Source organism: Megascapheus bottae, chromosome 31 (assembly GCF_031878675.1).
Source record: "Megascapheus bottae isolate mThoBot1 chromosome 31, mThoBot2.hap1, whole genome shotgun sequence".
In the NCBI taxonomy this organism is placed as follows: domain Eukaryota; kingdom Metazoa; phylum Chordata; class Mammalia; order Rodentia; family Geomyidae; genus Megascapheus; species Megascapheus bottae.
In genome coordinates this window covers 957,103-979,674 of record NC_143539.1, presented here as the reverse complement: position 1 = coordinate 979,674, position 22,572 = coordinate 957,103, and the positions used below count along the sequence as shown (strand labels likewise).

The 22,572-nt window shown below is 59.7% G+C and overlaps 1 protein-coding gene across 1 annotated transcript; it reads left to right on the top strand.

Moving 5' to 3' along the window:
• Positions 1 to 1,362: 1,362 nt before the first annotated feature.
• On the top strand, positions 1,363 to 21,494 carry LOC150043408 (uncharacterized). Its single transcript, XM_090321948.1, has 22 exons — positions 1,363 to 1,468; positions 1,586 to 1,975; positions 2,558 to 2,701; positions 2,908 to 3,045; positions 3,233 to 3,285; positions 4,159 to 4,447; positions 5,357 to 5,646; positions 7,008 to 7,110; positions 8,363 to 8,591; positions 8,676 to 8,728; positions 8,837 to 9,289; positions 9,870 to 10,013; positions 11,143 to 11,195; positions 12,083 to 12,251; positions 13,596 to 13,764; positions 13,908 to 14,028; positions 18,060 to 18,123; positions 18,453 to 18,737; positions 20,018 to 20,296; positions 20,513 to 20,566; positions 21,065 to 21,115; positions 21,204 to 21,494. The coding sequence occupies exons 1-22, from the start codon at positions 1,363 to 1,365 to the stop codon at positions 21,404 to 21,406; spliced, it is 3,840 nt and encodes a 1,279-aa protein (XP_090178074.1). The 3' UTR covers positions 21,407 to 21,494.
• Positions 21,495 to 22,572: the final 1,078 nt, after the last annotated feature.

The window sequence follows — 22,572 nt, the reverse complement described above, 5'->3', positions numbered from 1 at the left end:
TCCTCCACCACCACCTGGGTCTGGGCTGAGCAGGTCCAAGGCTGCCATAGCTCCGGTCTGAGGTACCTGCACTCCAGCCAGCATGGCTGTCCTTCCTTCTGCAGGCTTGAGCTCTGCCTCACCCCAAACAGCATGGCACAGCACGGGGAGGCAGCAGACCAGTGCGGGACCCAAAATCCTTTCCCAGTATCTCGTGCCCGGGAGCCACAGGTGACTGAGGGCAGAGGTGGCCTCACCGCCCACCTCCCTCTTCTCCTTGCCAGCTGGGTCTTCTCAGCTGAGATGAAAGACCTCACATACAAGATCGGAAAAGAAACATCCTGTGGGACATTGTCATGAAAATACAAAGTACCCAGGCCCTGGTGGCCTGTGCTTGTAATCCAGAGACTCAGGAGGCTGAGGGCTGAGGATGCAGGTTTGAAGCCAGCCTGGCAGGAGAATCCCTGACCTTCTCCTCTCCATGGAACCAGCAGGGAAGTGGAAGTGGACGGGGCCTGCACAGGTAGAGCGCTGGACAGAGCAAAAGAAGTCCAGGACAGGATTCGGGCCCTGAGTCAAATCCATGACAGACAAAAGGCAAAATAGAGTCAAATCAAATACAGCACAGTTGGGTGTTTGTGATCACATCTGTAATTTCATCTACTGCAGCATCTGAGATCTGAGGATCATGGTTCAGAGCCAGAAAAATCTGTGACCTTCTCATCTCCAACTGAGCACCAAAAAGCTGCAAGTAGTGCTGTGGCTCAAGTGGTAGAGGCCTGGCCTTGAGAAAGTCCAAGCACAGAGGCCAGGCCCTGAGTTCAAGACCCTGGTCTGGCAACTGTAATGATCATCATAAGAATCCTTAACGTAAAAAACGAACAGAAGACCCCGGGTGTCCCTGCTCTCCATGAGAGGCCAGTGGTGGCCACCGCTCTCCCAGACTCAGCTGTGTCCTGGGGTTGTCCCCCACCCACACCCTGTCCTCAGCCTCCTGTTCTTGTGAGCATCATCCCCGAGCCCACTGGCCCCCACTGTCCTCCCTGGTCAGGTGCTGGAGCCCTGGTCCCCTCGCTGCCCACAGGCCTGGGGTCAGCTACAGGTGGGTTTCTCAGCTGGACCTTGCAGGTGGGACCCAGGTCCCCAGAGCAGAGCCTGCAGGGGTCTCAGGAAAACGTCCCCAGTGTCCCCACCTGTGTGGTCCTGTGCTACAGAGGTGATGACTGTGGGTCAGAGAAGGAGTTCAGGCCAGGGCGGGCAGCCAGGGTGACGGACACCTGCTGTGACATCTCATGACAAGGACAGCCCGCCCACCACGCGGCCACATCCTGGCGCAGCCTGCCCGGATGTCTGCATTCACTCAGCCACCCTGAGGACGCTGCCATGACGCCCGGCCTCGCCATCCTGCTGTGCCTAGGTGAGCTCGCCCTGGATGGGCAGGGGTCAGGGCCACATTCCCGACAGGCCCTGCTCCCTCCGGGAACCACAGGTAGGAGACCTGGGTCAGGGGGGCTGCGCTCACAGGAACCAAATCCCTTCCAGGCCTGAGCAGGGACTCTGCCGCCCAAAGGCATCTGGGTGAGTGTTCACTCTTCCCTGGGGAAAGTTGGAACCCGGGGCAGGGACGATGGGGTCAGCGGGTGGGGCTGGGCTGGGGACGCCTGGGGCCTTGGAGGGGAGTTCTGGGCTCCAGTCTCTGATGTCCTTTCAGGGGTTCTCCCTAGACCGGTGCTCTGGGCTGAACCAGGCCCTGTGGTCCCCCGGGGAAGGCCTGTGACCCTGTGGTGTGAGGGGGACCCAGAGGCCCAGGAATACCGTCTACTGAGAAAAGAAGGCAGAGTGTGGTATAAGTCAACAACGCCAGACAAGCCAGGGAGCAGGGCCGCCTTCTTCATCCCGTCCATGACAGAGGGCAAGGCAGGGCGCTACCAGTGCATCTACCTCAGTCCTGCTGGCTGGTCAGACTTCAGTGAGCCCCTGAGGCTGGTGGTGACAGGTGAGGGGACACTGTGACAGGGCCACCTGGCTCTGCCCTCAGGAGAGGGGTCTTAGTTCAGGGGTGATGTGGGGGCATTTCACACACCGCCTCCTGTCTCCTGGCAAGCACTGCAGCAGGCCGGGCTCTGGGCCCTGCCAGCCCTGGGGACCACGGAGGGAAGGTCACCCTCCACAGGTGGCTCCACAGGGATCTGAGGCCTCTGTCCTGACCACGGAAGGACACGGAGAGGCCGGAGCCCCACAGGAGGTGCAGAGACACCTGACCACCAGGGGCCTCTGGCGTCAGCTATGACTCATTTGCTCTGTCTGCGGAGGGGCAGCTGCACCCCTCGGCCCCCAGCGTCCTGTCTGGTGAACGGTGGGGTCTCAGGCCACCTTCCCATCCATGAGGTCCTTGGTCCAGGCAGAGGTCACTCAGGGTCCCCATTCTGCAGGATGACCCCAGATGAGGAGCTGGGGTTCACAGCCGGAAAGGGACTTAAAAGGGGAAGAGTTGGGGGGGCAGAGCCTGAGGGCCGACCGCTGCCTGGCCATTCTCTGCTCAGAGCTGGCTGGTGACCCCTGTCCCCCTCCTCTGCAGGACAACTCTCTGGCACAGCCTCCCCATCCCAGAGGCCTGGCCCCAGGGAGCAGGGCCTGGGTCTGCCTGGCGGGGAGCCCCTGGGACCAATCTCCTCTGTCCAGCCCGTGTCTCAGATCCATGTCCCCAGCTCAGCAGCAGCAGGTGGAAATCTCCCTGGGTGCTGGGAACTTAGTCCCCCCGGAGGGTGGTAGGGGTGGGGGGAGCCTCAGTTTCCTCCCCTGCCACCTGGCTGGTTTCAGTTGCCTGTGGCAGGATGGTGAGGCTGGAGGGGCCGAGCGTCCATCCCACACACAGTAGGTGCTCATTTACAGGGCGCCCTCCTCATTCAAGGCTCCCTTCTGCCCAAGGACTGGAGAAGAAGCCCCACTCCTGGGCGGTGTCCCTGGTCCTCCTCCCCCTGCTGGGCCTTTTCCTCCTCCTCCTCTTCCTCCTCCTCTTCCTCAGACACAGCAGACACAGGCGGCAGAGCAAAGGCCAGAGGCCTGGTGAGCAGGGGCAGGCGGGAGGGCTGGGGGTCACAGGGGACAGGCTGTGTGGCAGGCTGAGGTGCTGGCTGGGGACAGCGTCCCTCCTGTGCAGCCAGCGTCCCCACACCTGCTGTGCCCCTGCCCGGGCTCTGGGGTTCCGGGGGTTTTGGTCAGCAGGTGACCTGGTCCTGTCCTGTCTCTGCAGGTTCTCCCGGGAAGGACTCAGAGCCCCGGGATGGGGTGGAGCTGGACGGGAGGGTGAGACCCTGCCCCCCCTCCCGGAGCTTCTGTGTCCCCGCATGTCCCCTGCTCTCTTCCCTGTCCCCCCCCAAGTGTCCTCACTCAGGACAGACCCCACTCCTGTGTGAACTCCGGGACCCCTGGCCCCTCCCTCCTCCAAGCCCCTCCCCCGAGGCCCTGCCCTCTGCTCCCAGACAGCAGAAGCCCCACCCACCCTGAGCTCCCACCAGAGGAGGAGTCCAGGCTGAGGGCCAGGAAGGGAAATGCTGTCAGGGTGAGGGAGGCCTGGAAGGGAGGGGAGGGGAGAGGAAGGGGAAGGGAGAAGAAGGGAAGGGGAGGGGAGGGGAAATAGAGGAGAAAGGAGGGAAAGGGTGGGGAAGGGAGGAGAAGGAGGGGAAGAGAGGGGAAGGGAAGGGGCACAGAGGCCCCAGCCTGAGCCTCAGGGACTGGGGAGCTGTCCTGGCAGAGGCCCTGCACCTCGGGAGTCAGGGCCAGGCAGTGCAGGTCCTGGGTAGGAGCGAGCGCTTTCTCCAGGATGGTGGAAAGTGTGCCCAGGCCAGTGAGGGAGGGTCAGAGGGGGGGCAGGAGTGGGGAGGGGGCGACAGAGCCCCAGGGCCCCGAGAACAACATATGTCACCCAAGCTTGTGACCAGTGCCTGGGCCACCTGTGGAACACGGGCCCAGGAGGAGCTGAGCAGGGAGGAGCGGGAGCCCTCTGCGCCCCTTCCCCTGTTGAGGCCTCCCCAGCCCGGCTGAGCCTCCTCCACCCAGGAAGGGCCAAGAGACAGGAGGGGCAAGAGAGGTGATGGTCAGGCGATTCCCCGTGTTCTCGGGGACCCCAGGACCCCAGCACCAGGCTCAGCTCTCCTTCCCTCCACATCTCTCCTGCAGGCCCCCGGGGACGTGACCTATGCCCAGCTGTGCAGGGTGGCCCTCTCGCGGGGACAGCGGCCCCCTCCCCGGGATGGAGACGTCCCCGGGGGTGTGGGAGGTGCTCCTGTGTTGTACTCCGAGCTCGTGGACGCCTCACACAGAACCCCGGGCCTCCCCGGGGCCTGCAGTGAGATGAGGAAGATGGCGAGTTTCAGAAACAAGGCCAGGGGCAGCCACCCTGCACCCCGCAGTGGAGAAGCACTGAGCCCGGGCCACGCTGAACGCGGGGTGCTCAGGGCCCCCCTGAGTGGATAAAGAAGAGAGCAGATCCTCTAAAGAGCAGTTGAGGGGGGATGAGGAGAAACCATGAGAAGGGTGTGAGTGTGTGGGAAGCAAGCACCTACTGTGCGCTGCATGGAACTGCCACCCTCCTGTCATTTCAATAAAAGGAGATGAAACGGATGAGGAGCAGCGGCCTTGAGTCTTTCTTGAGAGCCAGGCGGGAGCGCTGGGGCTCAGGCCTGGGCCGCGGCCTCTGGAGGAGCTGGGGGAGGACGGGCGCCCAGCGGGGCCGGCTCTGGGTCAGTCCTGCCCCTGTCTTGAGATGCGGAGCTTTCATTCTGGGGGGCAAAAGTGCCCTCCCTCAATTCTTCTGCCGGGGCGTCACCTCCCCGTGCCCTGCATGCAGGAGGGGCTGCCCCCCACCCTGCAGTGTCCCTGGAGACTTTGTCTAAGTGGATGGTTGGTACCCGGGCAGGTTGGGTTCAGGATTCTCTCTTCATTTCCAGGCTCTGTGTGTTTATTTTTAAGTTTTTGCTGCTTTCCTGCCATGTGCGACCCTGGCTCCCCTTGGGTGGCAGTAGATGCGGGCTTCTCCCCGGGGTATGCTGGCTGCAGGAGGGAGGATGGGAGGGAGGACGGCCACAGCTGAGGGCCTGAGAGACAGAGCCAAATCTTCCTGGAACAGATGTGAGACACGTGCTAGGAGCAGGGGCCCCCACCACCGAGAGGACACCCGAAGGCCTGTGCAGTGCTGTCCCTGTCACCTGGAGGGTGACACCCAAAGGCCTGTGTGCTGCTGTCCCTGTCACCTGGAGGGTGACACCCAAAGGCCTGTGTGCTGCTGTCCCTGTCTGTTCTCTGAGGCTGTGGTGATGGGCAGGGAAGTTGGGTATCAGCGAGCAGGGACAGGCTGGCACCCTCCTCACCCCTGCAGACACCGGAGCCTGGACTCACAGCGAGGGGAAGAGGCTCCTCGGGTCCCCAGCAGCTGAAAGGCCTGAGGAGATGCACCATGGTCAATGCAGGGACAGTGACAAGGGCGAAGGCCCAGCCAGGGGCCCCCAGGCCTGCGTCTCCATCAAGGCCGGCCTGCAGCAGCTGCTCCACCAGGCCGGCGTCTCTGGAGCCTGGAGCAGAGGACTTGCTCACAGAGGAAGACGCAGGCCCTTCTCCACCCCTGAGCACCTTGCCCGTGCTCACCCCTGCCCCCAAGTGTTCTCCTGGGTGAGGAGCTTAGACGCGGCACAGAGGCTGTGTGCCCAGGCCTGTGGACACCAGCGACCTGGCGGAAGACCCCGGATGAGCAAGATTACACGTGAATGACCTGCCCGGCGCTGGTGCTCACGCCTGTCATCCTGGCTACTCAGGAGGCTGAGATCTGAGGACAGAGGTTCAAAGCCAGCCAAGGCAAGAAAGTCCAGGAGACTCTTCTCTCCAATTAACCTCCAGAAAACCGGATGTGGAGCTGAGGCTCAACGGGCAGAGTGGCAGCTGAAGAGCTCAGAGACAGCGTCCAGGCCCAGAGTTCTAGCTGCAGGACCAACGCCACCCCCCCCCAAAAAAAGTCCTTGTATCATCTGATAACCCACGTGTGTATATAAATATTATATTGTATACAATTTTTGTGGCATTTTTGTTGGTCCTGGAGCTTCAATTCTGGGCCTGGGTTCTGTCCCTGAGCCTCTTTGTGCTCAACGCTACCGCTATACCTCCTGAGCCACAGTGCCACTTCCAGCTATTTCTGAATAATTTGTAGGAGATCAGGGCTCATGGGCTGTGGTGCCTGGACTGTCTCGGCGTGCGATCCTCAGACCTCAGCCTCTGCGTAGCTGGGGTTATAGTTGTCAGCCATCAGCAGCTTGCCAGAGCTTATATTTTATTTTAGGGTGTGGGGGACCCTGGGCTCTGTCTTTGAGCTCTTTCTTTCTCCCAGTGGCTGGGATCCACCCTCCAGTCCCCTCCAACTCCCCCTAATAACTGGCACTCTACCACTTGAACCACAGCTCTACTTTCAGCCTTTACAATGATTAATTAGAGATAAGAGTCTCAGACTGGAACTCGTGACCGTGTCCAAAAAGAAATGTACTCATCGCTTTACTTGAGTTAGTCACCCCCCACCCCGTTCATCATCTTTACAATAGGTTTTGAAAAAACAAAAGTCTCAGATTTTGTTGCAGGGCTGGCTTCGAACTGTAATCCTCAGATCACAGCCTCCAGGGAGCTAGAGTTAAATGTGAGAACTCCCAGTGTCTGGCTTTATATCTTCTTGTCTACTGTCCATTTCTCCTCCTGGCTACTACACTGACGCAAGACAAGAAGGCTTTCTGATACTTTCTCTCTCTGTCTCTCTCTCTGTTTCGCTTTGTCTCTGTATCTGTCTCTCTCCCTCCCTCCATCACTCCCTCCCTCCTTTCTGAGGAGTCACACATGAGGAGTCACTCATGGCACTAGTGAGAGTCATGCAAATTGCCCATGTAAGCCACGAGCAAAAGTTTCTCTGGGTCACTCGTGATCTGCTCCCACCTGGGGAGATTTATAATCAGGAGGCCACAGGCGCCCCGATGCATGCTGGGATTGTGCCTCAGTGCACCCAGGAGAGGTGGAAAAGTTGCCGAGGAAACCGAATTCATCCAGCCCACCCGCCCAGCTCCTCAGCACGGGTGCCCATTGCTCTGGAGGACAACACCGGTTCTGGGGGTGGCGCTGTCACCTCCTCTGCTCCCCACACCTGTGTCCTTCCCTGACCGGCAGGGCTGTGTGGTCACTTGGGGATGGAGTGCTGAGTCGGTCAGGGCTCTGGCCTGCTCATGACCCTGAGAGATAAATATTGTGTATGTAATAATCCACATTCTTCATACACTATGCTCAGGGCTTTTCGCTCCAGGTGGATTTCCAAGAGAATGTACTTAGCGCCCAGTGTACCCAGCACAGACCTCTGCTCATGCATCCTGGGTGGCCCCTGGCAGGGCTTTCCCACCCGCTCCCCAGTTCCTGCTCACCTGCTCAAAGACAGCTGAGGGTCACAGCAATCACCCCATGTCTCAGCAAGCCCCGGGTCCCTGTGACCCAACACCTGAGATACAGGGAGAGGGAGAGCCAGGCCTAATCAGACCATAGAAAAATGAGAGAGAGGGAAATAGAAGAGGTAAGCCAGAGAGGGCGGCGGGGAGGGGAGGACAGACTGCTGTGTGAGGTGGAAGACCTAACACACAAGATCAGAAAGGAAACATCCTGTGGGACATTGTCATGAAAATACAAAGTACCCAGGCCCTGGTGGCCTGTGCTTGTAATCCAGAGACTCAGGAGGCTGAGGGCTGAGGATGCAGGTTTGAAGCCAGCCTGGCAGGAGAATCCCTGACCTTCTCCTCTCCATGGAACCAGCAGAGAGGTGGAAGTGGACGGGGCCTGCACAGGTAGAGCGCTGGACAGAGCAAAAGAAGTCCAGGACAGGATTCGGGCCCTGAGTCAAATCCATGACAGACAAAAGGCAAAATAGAGTCGAATCAAATACAGCACAGTTGGGTGTTTGTGATCACATCTGTAATTTCATCTACTGCAGCATCTGAGATCTGAGGATCATGGTTCAGAGCCAGAAAAATCTGTGACCTTCTCATCTCCAACTGAGCACCAAAAAGCCACAAGTAGTGCTGTGGCTCAAGTGGTAGAGGCCTGGCCTTGAGAAAGTCCAAGCACAGAGGCCAGGCCCTGAGTTCAAGACCCCGGCCTGGCAACTGTAATGATCATCATAAGAATCCTTAACTTAAAAAACGAACAGAAGACCCCGGGTGTCCCTGCTCTCCATGAGAGGCCAGTGGTGGCCACCGCTCTCCCAGACTCAGCTGTGTCCTGGGGGTTGTCCCCCCCACATCCTGTCCTCTGCCTCCTGTTCTTGTGAGCAGCGTCCCCGAGCCCACTGGCCCCCACTGTCCTCCCTGGTCAGGTGCTGGGGCCCTGGTCCCCTCGCTGCCCACAGTCCTGCGGTCAGCTGCAGGTGGGTTTCTCAGCTGGACCTTGCAGGTGGGACCCAGGTCCCCAGAGCAGAGCCTGCAGGGGTCTCAGGAAAACGTCCCCAGTGTCCCCACCTGTGTGGTTCTGTGCTGCAGAGGTGATGACGATGGGTCAGAGAAGAAGTTCAGGCCAGGGCGGGCACCTGGGGTGACAGAAACCTGGTGTGACATCTCATGACAAGGACAGCCCACCCACCACGCGGCCACATCCTGGCATAGCCTGCCCGGATGTCTGCATTCACTCAGCCACCGTGAGGACGCTGCCATGATGCCAGGCCTCGCCATCCTGCTGTGCCTAGGTGAGCTCGCCCTGGCAGCGCCGATAGGCCCTGCTCCCTCAGGGAACCAGGGGTGGGAATCCGGGGGTGCGGGGGGGGGTGCGGTCATGGTGACCAACTCTCTCCTAGGCCTGAGCATGGACTCTGCAGCCCATAGACAGCCGGGTGAGTATCCCTTCCTCCCGGGGACAGAGCCCAACCTGGGTGGCGATGATGGGGTCAGCGGGTGGGGCTGGGCTGGGGACGCCTGGGGCCATGGAGGGGAGTTCTGGGCTCCAGTCTCTGATGTCCTTTCAGGGGTTCTCCCTAGACCGGTGCTCTGGGCTGAGCCACGCCCTGTGGTCCCCCATGGAAGGCCTGTGACCCTGTGGTGTGAGGGGGACCCAGAGGCCCAGGCATACCGTCTACTGAGAAAAGAAGGCAGAGTGCATTGGTTCTCAAGAAGCCCAGACAAGCCAGGGAGCAGGGCCGCCTTCTTCATCCCGTCCATGACAGAGGATGAGGCAGGGCGCTACCAGTGCGTCTACCTCGGCCCTGCTGGCTGGTCAGACTTCAGTGAGCCCTTGAGGCTGGTGGTGACAGGTGAGGGGACACTCCGGGGGCCCCACCTGGCTCTGCCCTCAGGAGAGGGGTCTTAGTTCAGGGGTGATGTGGGGCATTTCACACACCGCCTCCTGTCTCCTGGCAAGCACTGCAGCAGGCCGGGCTCTGGGCCCTGCCAGCCCTGGGGACCGCGGAGGGAAGGTCACCCTCCACAGGTGGCTCCACAGGGATCTGAGGCCTCCATCCTGACCACGGAAGGACACGGAGAGGCCGGAGCTCCACAGGAGGAGCAGAGACACCTGACCACCAGGGGCCTCTGGAGTCAGCTATGACTCATTTGCTCTGTCTGGGGAGGGGCAGCTGCACCCCTCGGCCCCCAGCGTCCTGTCTGGTGAACGGTGGGGTCTCAGGCCACCTTCCCATCAATGAGGTCCTTGGTCCAGGCAGAGGTCACTCAGGGTCCCCATTCTGCAGGATGACCCCAGATGAGGAGCTGGGGGTCACAGCCGGAAAGGGACTTAAAAGGGGAAGGGTTGGGGGGCAGAGCCTGAGGGCCCAGCGCTGCCTGGCCATTCTCTGCTCAGAGCTGGCTGGTGACCCCTGTCCCCCTCCTCTGCAGGACAATTCTCCGGCACAGCCTCCCCATCCCAGAGGCCTGGCCCCAGGGAGCAGGGCCTGGGTCTGCCTGGCGGGGAGCCCCTGGGACCAATCTCCTCTGTCCAGCCCGTGTCTCAGATCCATGTCCCCAGCTCAGCAGCGGCAGGTGGAAATCTCCCTGGGTGCTGGGAACTCAGTCCCCATGGAGGGGGGGAGGGGAGAGGAGGGGAGGAGGAGGAGAAGAGCGGGGAGGGGAGGGGAGGGAATGGGTGCCTTTTCTTCCCCGTGGTCACAGCCCAGGGAGTCCTGGTGCTCACAGAACCAGGCCAGGCCACCCCTAACCCAGGCTTTTGGGGCTGAAAGGATCCTTATGCTCCCAAGACAGAGATGTGGGGGGTCCTGGAGCCCTGGTGGCCTGGGCAGGGCAGACAGAGTGGTGCCACCCCTGATGTGCCATCCAGAAGTTTCCAGGCTGGCGCTGGGAAGTCTTTTTGGGATGGGGTGCAGGCGTTAGGGGGGGTGGGTGTGGGGTCCCCAAGTGTGGCACAGCACCTCCACCGCCTAGGATCTGAGGATGCCCCTGGCCCACCCCCTCTGCAGTCACCCCAACACCAGGTCAGGGGCCTCAGTCCTGACCCCAGGGCTGTCAGCTCACCTGGGGTCTGGGCCCTGGCAGATGTGGGGGTCCCCAGGTCGCCAGGGCAGGGAGCGTGAGGCTCCATGAAGGTGGGCTCAGGACAGAGGGTCAGCTGGTACCCAGCCTGGCTCAGAGCAGGCAGAGAGAAGGGGGGAACACAGAGCCCAACCCCTCCCCTCCCACAGCAGCCCTCACCCCAGGTGGTCTGGTCACCAGGGAGGTAAGTGGGGGCTCCATGTGGAGGCCGGGTGAGCTGTGGGGCTTCATGGGGAGGCCAGGCCCAGGTTTCAATCCCGAGCGTCCATCCTCATTCGAGGCTCCCTTCTGCCCAAGGACTGGAGAAGAAGCCCCACTCCTGGGCGGTGTCCCTGGTCCTCCTCCCCCTGCTGGGCCTTTTCCTCCTCCTCCTCTTCCTCCTCCTCTTCCTCAGACACAGCAGACACAGGCGGCAGAGCAAAGGCCAGAGGCCTGGTGAGCAGGGGCAGGCGGGAGGGCTGGGGGTCACAGGGGGCAGGCTGTGTGGCAGGCTGAGGTGCTGGCTGGGGACAGCGTCCCTCCTGTGCAGCCAGCGTCCCCACACCTGCTGTGCCCCTGCCCAGGCTCTGGGGTTCCGGGGGTTTTGGTCAGCAGGTGACCTGGTCCTGTCCTGTCTCTGCAGGTTCTCCCGGGAAGGACTCAGAGCCCCTGGATGGGGTGGAGCTGGACGGGAGGGTGAGACCCTGCCCCCCCCCCCCGGGAGCTTCTGTCTCCCCGCGTGTCCCCTGCTCCCTTCCCTGTCCCCCCCCCCAGTGTCCTCACTCAGGACAGACCCCACTCCTGTGTGAGCTCCAGGACCCCTGGCCCCTCCCTCCTCCAAGCCCCTCCCCCGAGGCCCTGCTCTCTGCTCCCAGACAGCAGAAGCCCCACCCACCCTGAGCTCCCACCAGGGGAGGAGTCCAGGCTGAGGGCCAGGAAGGGAAATGCTGTCGGGGTGAGGGAGGCCTGGAAGGGAGGGGAGGGGAGAGGAAGGGGAAGGGAGAAGAAGGGAAGGGGAGGGGAGGGGAAATAGAGGAGAAAGGAGGGAAAGGGTGGGGAAGGGAGGAGAAGGAGGGGAAGAGAGGGGAAGGGAAGGGACACAGAGGCCCCAGCCTGAGCCTCAGGGGCTGGGGAGCTGTCCTGGCAGAGGCCCTGCACCTCGGGAGTCAGGGCCAGGCAGTGCAGGTCCTGGGTAGGAGCGAGCGCTTTCTCCAGGATGGTGGGAAGTGTGCGCAGGCCAGTGAGGGAGGGTCAGGGGGGGCAGGAAGGGGGAGGGGGCGACAGAGCCCCAGGGCCCTGAGAACAACATATGTCACCCAAGCTTGTGACCAGTGCCTGGGTCACCTGTGGAACAAGGTCCCAGGAGGAGCTCAGCGGAGAGGGGGTAGCAGGGAGGGGCGGGAGCCCTCTGCACCCCTTCCCCTGTTGAGGCCTCCCCAGCCCCGCTGAGCCTCCTCCACCCAGGAAGGCCAAGAGACAGGAGGGGCAAGAGAGGTGATGGTCAGGCGATTCCCCGTGTTCTCGGGGACCCCAGGACCCCAACACCAGGCTCAGCTCTCCTTCCCTCCACATCTCTCCTGCAGGCCCCCGGGGACGTGACCTATGCCCAGCTGTGCAGGGTGGCCCTCTCGTGGGGACAGCGGCCCCCTCCCCGGGATGGAGACGTCCCCGGGGGTGTGGGAGGTGCTCCTGTGCTGTACTCCGAGCTCGTGGACGCCTCACACAGAACCCCGGGCCTCCCCGGGGCCTGCAGTGAGATGAGGAAGATGGCGAGTTTCAGAAACCAGGCCAGGGGCAGCCACCCTGCACCCGCAGTGGAGAAGAGCTGGTCCCAGGCCACGCTGAACGCGGGGTGCTCAGGGTCTCCCTGAGTGGATAAAGAAGAGAGCAGATCCTCTAAAGAGCAGTTGGGGGGGAATGAGGAGAAACCATGAGAAGGGTGTGAGTGTGTGGGAAGCAAGCACCTACTGTGCGCTGCATGGAACTGCCACCCTCCTGTCATTTCAATAAAAGGAGATGAAACGGATGAGGAGCAGCGGCCTTGAGTCTTTCTTGAGAGCCGGGCGGGAGCGCTGGGGCTCAGGCCTGGGCCGCGGCCTCTGGAGCAGCTGGGGGAGGACGGGCGCCCAGCGGGGCCGGCTCTGGGTCAGTCCTGCCCCTGTCTTGAGATGCGGAGCTTTCATTCCGGGGGGCAAAAGTGCCCTCCCTCAATTCTTCTGCCGGGGCGTCACCTCCCCGTGCCCTGCATGGAGGAGGGGCTGCCCCCCACCCTGCAGTGTCCCTGGAGACTTTGTGTAAGTGGATGGTTGGTACCCGGGCAGGTTGGGTTCGGGATTCTCTCTTCATTTCCAGGCTCTGTGTGTTTATTTTTAAGTTTTTGCTGCTTTCCTGCCATGTGCGACCCTGGCTCCCCTTGGGTGGCAGTAGATGTGGGCTTCTCCCTGGGGTTTGCTGGCTGGGAGGACGGAGGGAGCTCTTTCTTTCTCCCAGTGGTTGGGATCCACCCTCCAGCCCCCTCCTCCCTCCCCCCTCACAACTGGCACTCTACCACTTGAACCACAGCTCTACTTTCAGTCTTTATGATGATTAATTAGAGATAAGAGTCTCAGACTGGAACTCGTGACCGTGTCCAAAAAGAAATGTACTCATCGCTTTACTTGAGTTAGTCACCCCCACCCCGTTCATCATCTTTACGACAGGTTTTGAAAAAAAAAAGTCTCAGATTTTGTTGCAAGGCTGGCTTCGAACTGTAATCCTCAGATCACAGCCTCCAGGGAGCTAGAATTAAATGTGAGAACTCCCAGTATCTGGCTTTATATCTTCTTGTCTACTGTCCATTTTTCCTCTTTGGCTCCTACACTGACGGAAGACAGGAAGGCTTTCTGATACCCTCCCTCCCTCCCTCCGTCCCTCCCTCTCTCCTTTTGAGGAGTCCCACAGGAGGAGTCACTCATGGCACTAGTGAGAGTCATGCAAATTGCCCATGGAAGCCAAGAGCAAAAGTTTCTCCAGGTCGCTCGTGATCTCCTCCCACCTGGACAGATTTATAAGCAGGAGGCCCCAGGCGCCCCGGTGCATGCTGGGATTGTGCCTCAGTGCACCCAGGAGACGTGGAAAGGCAGCTGAGGAAACAGGATTCATCCACCCCACCCGCCCAGCTCCTCAGCACACGTGCACACGTGGTGTCCACGGCCACCCTGGCCGTCAGAGCTCCTCGGGGAGTTAAACCCGAGGCCGACATCCGAGGCTACGGGGGCAGTGGCCGGCAATCATAAATGATAATCACCTCGGGGACAGGCCATGAGCTCATGGCACCGGGCCTTTATCTGCGCCTGAGACGCCTGCCTTGGCTCCGGGGCTGGCTGGCACTGTGGCCGGGGCAGGCCTGTCGCTCCTCCTCTCTAGCAGGCGGCCGGGGCCTGGAGGAGGGCAGGGCCACAGGAATGGGGTGGCAGCCTGGGCACAGGGCTGCAGCCTGCAGTCCCAGCACTCGGGGGCCGAGGACCTTGAGGCCAGCCTGGGCCACTGCGTAAGTCCAGTCCCAGCTGTACTCCACGGAGAGCCCCAGTCTCCACGCTGCACCTGCACCCGTCATTCTTTCCTCTTCTAGGGGCAGAACTGGACAGAAACCAGCAGCTGAGGCATTTCCGCCACACTTCTGAGCCGTGGAATCCACCGGATCCTTCTGTGCCAAGGTCTCTCGTGTCTCTTATCTCCCTCTCCTCCTCCCTGCTTCTCCCTCCCCCTCTCCCTCCCTGCTCTCCTCCTCCTTCTCTCCTTTGGCCTGTTTCTCACCACCCCCCCAACTCTCCCCTTTCCTGCTGTCCAGAGTGCTGGCACTAGGTTTCCTTCCTCCACTGATGCAGTAGGGCTGCTCTTTCTCCTCATCCCCCCAGCACTGGTTGCTGTCTGAATGCAGGCTATTGGCCATTCCAACGAGGTAAAATGGTATCTCCGGGCTGTTTTGATTTGCATTTCCTTTATGGCCAGGGATGCCGAGCATTTCCTGTGTGTTTCCTTGCCATTCTTACCTCTTCTCCTGAGGAGTCTCTCCTTAGCTCCCTTGCCCATTTAGGGACTGGCTTATTAGTTTCTGGGAATGGTTAGTTCCTGAGCTGCCTGTGTGTATTGGATATCAGGCCTTGTCCAATGTTCTGCTGGCCAGGACCTTTTCCCAGTTGGCTGGCTGACCTTGTAGTTTGGTAGCTATGTCTTTAGCTGCACAGAACTCTTTATTTTAGTGTAGTCCCAGTTATTGAGTCTCTCCCCCTATCTGTTGTGTCCTTGGGATTCTATTCAGGAAGTTCCTGGCTAGGCCTGTAAATTCTAATGTTTCTCCTAGTCTGTCTTGCAGTAGTTTCAGAGTTGTGGGTCAGGTATTGTGGTCTTTGATCCACTTTGAATTAACTTCAGTGCATGGTGCAAACAGAGACTCACTTTTAGTTTTCTGTGTATGGCTGTCCAGTTTTCCCAACACCAATAGTTGAGGAGGCTATGTTTTTGTTTTTGTTTTTGTTTTTTTTCCCCAATCTATGTCCTTGGTTCCTTTGCTGAATATTAGCTGAGTGCAAGTATGTAAAAGTTTTATTTCTGGGTCTTCTAATCTGTTCCATTGATCTTCAGGTCTATTTTCCTGCCAGTACCAGGATACTTTCATTTCAAAACAGGTCCCAACACTGTGACAAGGTAAGTGACCCAGGGGCCAGTAGGTGTGAGACGCAGCACGACAGGGAGCTGGGAAATGTGTATACTTACAAAAGGTAGAATGTATATTATTTCATATAAGACAGGTTGATCGTGAATCTTGTTATTTTGTACGATTGATACATACTAATCATAGGACATTGTGACAGCCAAGAAGCCCGTCTCACGCCTGTCATCCTAGCTACTCGGGAGGCTGAAAGAGGGTCGAAGTTCAAAGCCAGCCTGGGCAGGAAAGTCTGTGAGACTCTTTTGTTTTCTTTTTTTCTTTTTCTTGCCACACCTGGGGCTTGAACTCAGGGCCTGAGCACTGTCTTTGGGCTTTCTCAAGGCTAGAACTCCACCATCTGAGCCACAGCACCACTTCTATGTTTGTGGTACTGAGAAATCAAACCCCAGTCTTTGTGCATGCTAGGCAGGCACGCACTACCTCGAGGCCAAACTCCTAGCCCTCAAGGAACCCCCAGAAAGCCAGAAGTAGCCCTGTGGCTCAGAGTAGTAGAGTGCCCTGAGTTCAATTATCAGGACACACACACACAGAGGAAGCTGTTAATTAAGGCCAGTGTGATGGTTCTTAGCAAAGGGAGGTCTGGGTCTGATCATTTCAGGAAGCCATCTCACTTCCGGGCGGGGGTGAGAAGTGCTGGCGGCACAGCTCTGTGTGCTGTGGTCAGCTCTTGGGCAGATTGGCTGGGACATCCTGTGCACTGTTTTGGGGTCTGCTGCCCACGCTCCTCAGCCTGGGGTGGCCAGGATTGGAAGGGCAGGGAGCTGAGGCCTGGCCCCCCCCACCCCTCCCCCCCCCCGCAGTGGGTGGGGTGACGTTGATGGGGACTGGTTGGTTTTCAAGAGCAGGAATGCACCCTGAGGCCCCCGGGCTTGCAGGAGCTGGTGGGTTCTGTTTCATGAGTCTTTCTGGGGTTCTTCCTGGTCCAGGAGGTGTGAGCACCCATGGTGAGTGGCTCCCCAAACCCCAAGTGCACAGATCTTACCCCAATTACAAAGCAGGAGTGGAGTGGGAATAGGCCGTGGACTGCACAGGGCGGGCGGGGAGGGGGGCAAGTGGACAGGGAGGTGAGTTCTCTCCAGCTCACCCCTTGTGGAAAGTCTCACTCTCTTAACACAGCAGCAGCGTGCACCCTCGCTCCACACTTACTGTCCCCAGGCTCCGGAGGAGAAGGCCCCGGAGGTCACCGGCATAGAGTGGAGTCGTCACCTTTGCACCAGGAAAAAACAGACCCTGCGGTTTCCCAGAGGCCTGGGGAATCCTCAGGAAATGAGCCTCGGCGTCCATGGAGCTTGGGTGTTAAGCTCAGACCACGCCCAGGCTGTGTCCCTCCCATCCCAGAGAAAGGCCCGGAAGGCTCGTCCTGGGGGCCTCGGCCTCTCCTCAAGCTCAGGATGAGGACAGCGGGCCTCAGAACCGTGGGTAACCTATGGTGACTGGTTTCTCTCCTGTACACAATCAGGAATCTGCAAGCCGGAGCGTGCTGTGTGGAAGATGGGTGGCCTCCGTGCAAAAGACCCTGTCTTCCCACCGAGATGGACAACTGGCCAGAACCCCTGGTGGACAGAATGTCCAACAGATCTAGAGCAAGAGGTCAGCAAAACACGGCCGTCCAATCACATCTCCCACCTATTCCTTCCTGCCAATGAAGTTTTCCTAAAACACTACCACACCCACTGCCTGCGAAGTCTCAAAGGATGCTTCATGATCAGGTGACGACAGTATGACAGGGACAGACGGACCCAGAAGTTAGTTCAGGCATGGCAGAAAAACTTGGTTAACACTAGCTGAGAGCTGAAGATGGAGCCCCTTAGAGTTCTAGGAAATCTTGGCAACATCTCAAACTATGTCCTCAATTTGCCATCTTAACCTTAGTCTTCAGGACTCAAGAGAACAGCACGTAAGGAAATGAGCCAAAATCTGCCTGAAAGCCGGGCGCAGAGGCTCACACCCGTCACCCTAGCTACTCAGGAGGCTGAGATCTGAGGATCGAGGTTCAAAGCCAGCCCGGGCACAAAAGGACCTGAGACTCTTACCTCCAATTAACCTCTAGAAAACAGGAAGTGGGGCCTGGCTCAAGGGTAGGGCGGTAGCCATGAGCTGAAGAGCTCAGGGACAGCGCCCAGGCCCAGAGTTCAAATCCCACACCTGACCAAAAAAAAAAAAAAAAAGAAAGACAAATGAAAAGAAAAGTGAGGGTTGGGCTGGGAGTGTGACTTAGTGCCAGAGGCTTGCCTAGCATGCATGAAGCCCTGGGCTCCATTCCTCAGTCCCACATACACAGAAAAAGCCAGAAGTGGCGCTGTGGCTCAAGGGGTAGAGCGTTAGCCTTGAGCAAAAGAACCTCAGATATTGTGCCCAGGCCTTGAGTTGAAGCCCCAGGACTGGCAGAAAGAAAAAAATAAAAAGAAAGAAAACTGGGCTAAGGGAGGGGAGAAGTGAGAATCCGGTGGAGAGTGTCAACCTGCCAGAGCGTACGGAAATACAAGGACGGGATGCTCGCGCATCACCAGTCCACGTCAGACCTTTTCTGTAGTTGTGGTGCTGGTTTGTTTGTTTGTTCTGCTGCCGCCCTTCTGTTCTTGGCCCCTTGCCCAGTGTCCTGCCTGCCTCACCCCTTCTCTGGAAAGAACTTGTAGAAATGCTCTGGGCTGACTCAGAAATAAGTGACCATCTAAAGAGCGAGAATCTGGTTAGACCACAGCAGATCAAGGCGTTTCCCACACGCCATGCCTCAAGCCCAGAGATGCAGCGGGAGCTGTGAAGTCTCATGTAAGAAGCTAAGTTTGGTGTGAAATCCCCCCCCCCCCATATCCTGTGTTTCCGGCTAATTGGGCCCAGTGCTGGCACAGGCACCACACCAGCCTGGCAGACGCTGTGCCATGCTGTCCAGACTCCCTGCCCTGCTCTGGATGGGTGAGTGCTCCGTGGAGGGGGGTGAGTCCTCCCTGGGGGGGGTGAGTCCTCTGTGGGGTTCGGGTAGCCATGCAGGAGATCTCACCAAGGCTGTGTTCCAGGGCTGTGCCTGAGCCAGACCAGCTCACAGGCCGGTGAGTCCTTCGCAGAGTCCCAGAGAACATGGGGGGTGGGGTGCGGGAGGCAGAGGGGTCCCCCAGGGAGGCGGAGGGGACCCTGGGGAGGCGGAAGGGCTCCATCTTGCTGGGAGGCCCCCAGGCGGGCAGCTACGTGGAAGCGGGGTGAGGGGAGACATCTGCACCGCCACGCTCTCCCTCTCCCCCTTCCAGAGCCGCTCTGGAAGCCTGCCATCTGGGCCAAGCCCAGCCACCTGGTTCCCGTGGGAAGCCGGGTGGAGATCTGGTGCCGGGGCCCGCGGGACGCGGTGGAGTTCCAGCTGCATTTTGAAGGCAGCCTCCATGCGGTGCAGAGAACCTGGAAGGCGGGGAAAACCAGCAGAGCCAGCTTCCCCATCCAGCTCACGACGCAGGGCACGGCCGGGCAGTACCGGTGCCTCTACTCCAGCGGAGAGCTGTGGTCAGACTACAGCGACCCGCTGGACCTGGTGGTGACAGGTGACCGCCCTCCCCGCAGTGGCCCGAGCACCTCCCTGGCCGGAGGCTCAGGGCCACGCTGAGCCCTGCCTCTCTGAGGCTCGGGGCCACGCTGAGCCCTGCCTCTCTGAGGCTCGGGGCCACGCTGAGCCCTGCCTCGCTGGGCCTTTCTCTGCCATCAGGGCGCGTGGGGAGAGGGGCTCACCCACGGTCGACGGCCCCCGTGTCCTCAAAAGACGCCTGTCACCCCAGCCTGTCACTCAGGAGGCTGAGATCTGAGGCTCATGGTGCAAAGCCAGGCCGGGCAGGATCGTCCGTGAGACTCATCACCAAGGAGCCACCCCAAAAAGCTGGAGATGGAGCTGTGGTTCAAACGGTTGAGTGCCAGCCTGGAGTCAGAAAGCTCAGGGGCGGTGACCAGGCTCTGAGTTCAAGCTGCAGCACGGGCACACACACACAGACACACTCATACTCACACACACACAGACACACACACACTCACACAGACAACACACACACTCACACACACATTCACACAGACACACACACACTCACACACTCACACTCACACACTCACGCTCACACAGACACACAGACACACACTCAAACACACACTCACACACTCACAAATCTGGGATGCGAGTGCTGGCACCGCCAGAGGCCAGGGGAGCATGGGCTGGGCCATCCTGGGGTTCCTAGGCAAGCACCCCTCTGGAGGAACCAAACCTCCAGATCTTCCAGCTCTGTTTTGTTATCTGTGTTTTCTTTTGTTTTGAGGCACAGCCTGCTTCCGGTCCAGGCCGGCCTCTACCACCATCCCTCTAAGAATCCTTCCAGCTTTTTCTATGGAGATGGGGGTCTCTGGAACGTTTCTGCCAGCCGACCTGTAATCAGGGTTCATCCAATCCCAGTTTCCCAAGCAGCTGAGATGGCAGGCGTTCCCCACACTGCCCAGCTGTGGACTGAGACCCAAGTCTCACACACCCCCTGATCTCAGCCTCCAAGCAGCGGGGGGTCACAGGCGGGACCTACCGCTGCGGGCTTCCCCTCCCCGGAGTCTGGCGCAGGGGCTCTGCTTCTTACCTTTCTAAGAGGCATCCACAGTGGTGGATCAAAGGCGGAAACACTGGCAGGGCCTCGAAGATGGAAGGTAGAAGCGGAGGGCTGAGGGAGGCCGGTTCAGGCCGTGCACACACCAGGGAACAGAAGAGGGCCTGACTGGACCGCGCTGCGGGTGCTGGCTGCTGGGTGGCTGGAGGGGGCTGAGTGAAGACGCTGCAAACACCTTCCTTCCCTTGCAGGCCTGTACGACACACCCACCCTGTCCGTCTATCCGGGGCCCCAAGTGGCCTTGGGGGAGCCGGTGACCTTCTGCTGCCGTCTGGAGACGGCTACCACCACGTTCTTTCTGCTGAAGAAGGGGTGGCCCCGCCACCAGCAGCGCCGAAAGGGGGTGCTGCAGGCAGAGTTCTCCATGGGCCCTGCCACCCTCTCCCACCGAGGGACCTACCAATGCTTCGGCTCCTACAACGACCACCTGTGGTCTTTCCCCAGCAAGCCCGTGACGCTGGCGGTCACAGGTGAGGCTGGCGGCCTGGGGGGAAGGCCATGGTCACAGGTGTGACCCACGAAGGGGGGGCAGAGGGGGGAAGAATGCCCAGGCCCCGCCCCCCACCTGAAGTGCTGCAGCAGAGCCTGGGGGACGGCCACTCCTGGGGACACGTTTGATGGCTCGTGGGACTCTGGAGAGAGGACAGGCAGGGAGACCAAAATCCTTAGCGTCATCTCCTTCCCAGGGGATGTTGAGAACGCCAGCTTGGCCACCACAGACCCACCTGCTTCTTCTCCGGGTGAGTAGCTGGCACTTCCAAGCATGGCGGGGGCAGGGAGGGGGGCAAAGCTTCTCAGTGACGTCGGGAATGTCGGTGTTCGGCTGAGCACCCGGGGAGTGAGCGCGCTTCTGAGGCTGAGACCGGAGGATTGAGGTTCCATGCCAGCCCAGGCAGGAAAGCCTGTCTGACCCCAAACCAGAAGTGGGGGTGTGACACAAGTGGTAGAGCGCCAGCCTTGAATGAAACAGCTCGAGGATAGTGCCTAGGCCCTGAGCTCAAGCCCTAGGACTGGCTCACGTGAACCCCCGCCCAAAGAAATCAAGGGTGTTCAGAGCTTCGTTTGACTTGGTGTCTGGGTGAGGAGGGGAGATTCCCGAGGTTGCTTGACTGGAAACAGTGGCTTCCCCTGCAGACGAGTGGAGTGTGGGGTGACCGTGGACGGGGCGGAGGGTCCGAGGCACATGCAGGGCTGGGGCCAGGCCCTCACGCCTTCCTTGTCCCTTCCCCTGTGTCCAGAGGGTCCTTGTGAAGACTACACCCCCACGCCAGGGCGGGGGCTGCAGCAGGGTACGTGCAGCCCGGGCGGGGCCCTGTGTGTGGAGGGGAGGGGGGGCCGCCACCCCATCTCCTCTGACGTCATTCTTCATCCTTGGAGATCATACAGCCCAAAATCTGGTTCGCATTGGTCTGGGGCTCCTGGTCGTGGTGGCTCTGGCGTGGCTCGTGGCCGAGGACCAGCTCCTCAGGAAGAGGGTCCAGGCTGGAGCAAGAGGCTGTGGGCACGGGAGGCGGCGGCGGACGGCACAGCAGGCCGGAGAGGGACGCCCGGAGCTGAGGAGCCCAGGGAAGAGGCCTTGACCTTGAGCTGGGAGAGCTGGGAGGGCGGACTGAGGAGGGGCACTGAAGGCCCTGGGGGGGGGCAGCTGCCTGGAGTCGGGGCTGAAAGGTTCAGTTTCTCTGTCCATGAATCCTCATTTGAATGACTTCGTTTTCTACTGAAAAACATCCTTTTAATGACTCTAGTGATGTGTACATGGTGTGTGTGTGTGTGTGTGTGTGTGTTGTGTTGGCCCTGGGGCTTTTCAGGGCCTGGGCATTGTCTTAGCTTTCCCACACGTGGTTCGCGCTCTACCACCCAAGACACAGCTCCACTGCTGGCACTTTTTTTGGGGGGGGGATGGGGATAAGAGTCATAGACTTTCCTGCCCAGGCTGGCTTTGAACTGTGACTCTCAAATCTCAGCCTCCCGGGTAGCTAGGATGACAGGTGTGGGCCGTCTTTTGTGGGGATCTCCCCGAAACCTTATGGGTCTCCTTATTTAGTATTTATTGAAGAAACCGCTCTTCTTTCTGAGTCTGGTTCATTTTGCGTCCCACGCTCATCTCCAATTCCAAGCCATTTTCCAGCAAGTGACACCATGTCATTCTTCATGGCTGGATAGACTCGGTTGTCCACCTGTGCAGCGTGTTCTGCTTGTGTCTGGTGGACACCCAGGCTCCTTCCGGAGTGTGGCTGCACTGGACATGGTCCAGTGGACGTGGCCCACTTCCTGCCAGAGACACCCGGAGAGGGTAAAGGCGGGCTTCCAGAAGGGGGCAGTCCCCATGCGGTCGGACCCCAGCGTCCCCAGGATGTCACCTTTGTGGCCGTGTGTGCTTTGAGCCCACACCCTCACTCCATGGCTGCCCACGAGCACTCCCCTGGGAGCCTCTTCTGGGAGAGCCCAGCTCAGCATGGCCGCCCCTGCCTCCCTCCTGTCACCACCTCAGCCTGGCACTTCTGCCACCACTTCCTCCTCAAAGCGTTCAGTCAGGTGGGTTTTCCCTGAGGCTCTCTGCGCTGCTTCTCTGGTGACTGAGGTTCTGGCTCATTTTTATCACGGGACGGATTTCTCCTTTTCCTCAGTGGTAAAGGCTTTGGTGATGTGCGAGATGAATTTTGTGTGTGCCAGTCCTAGGGCTTGAACTCAGCGCCTGGGTGCTATCCCTGAGCCTCTCTGCTCAAGACTAGCACTCTGCCACTTG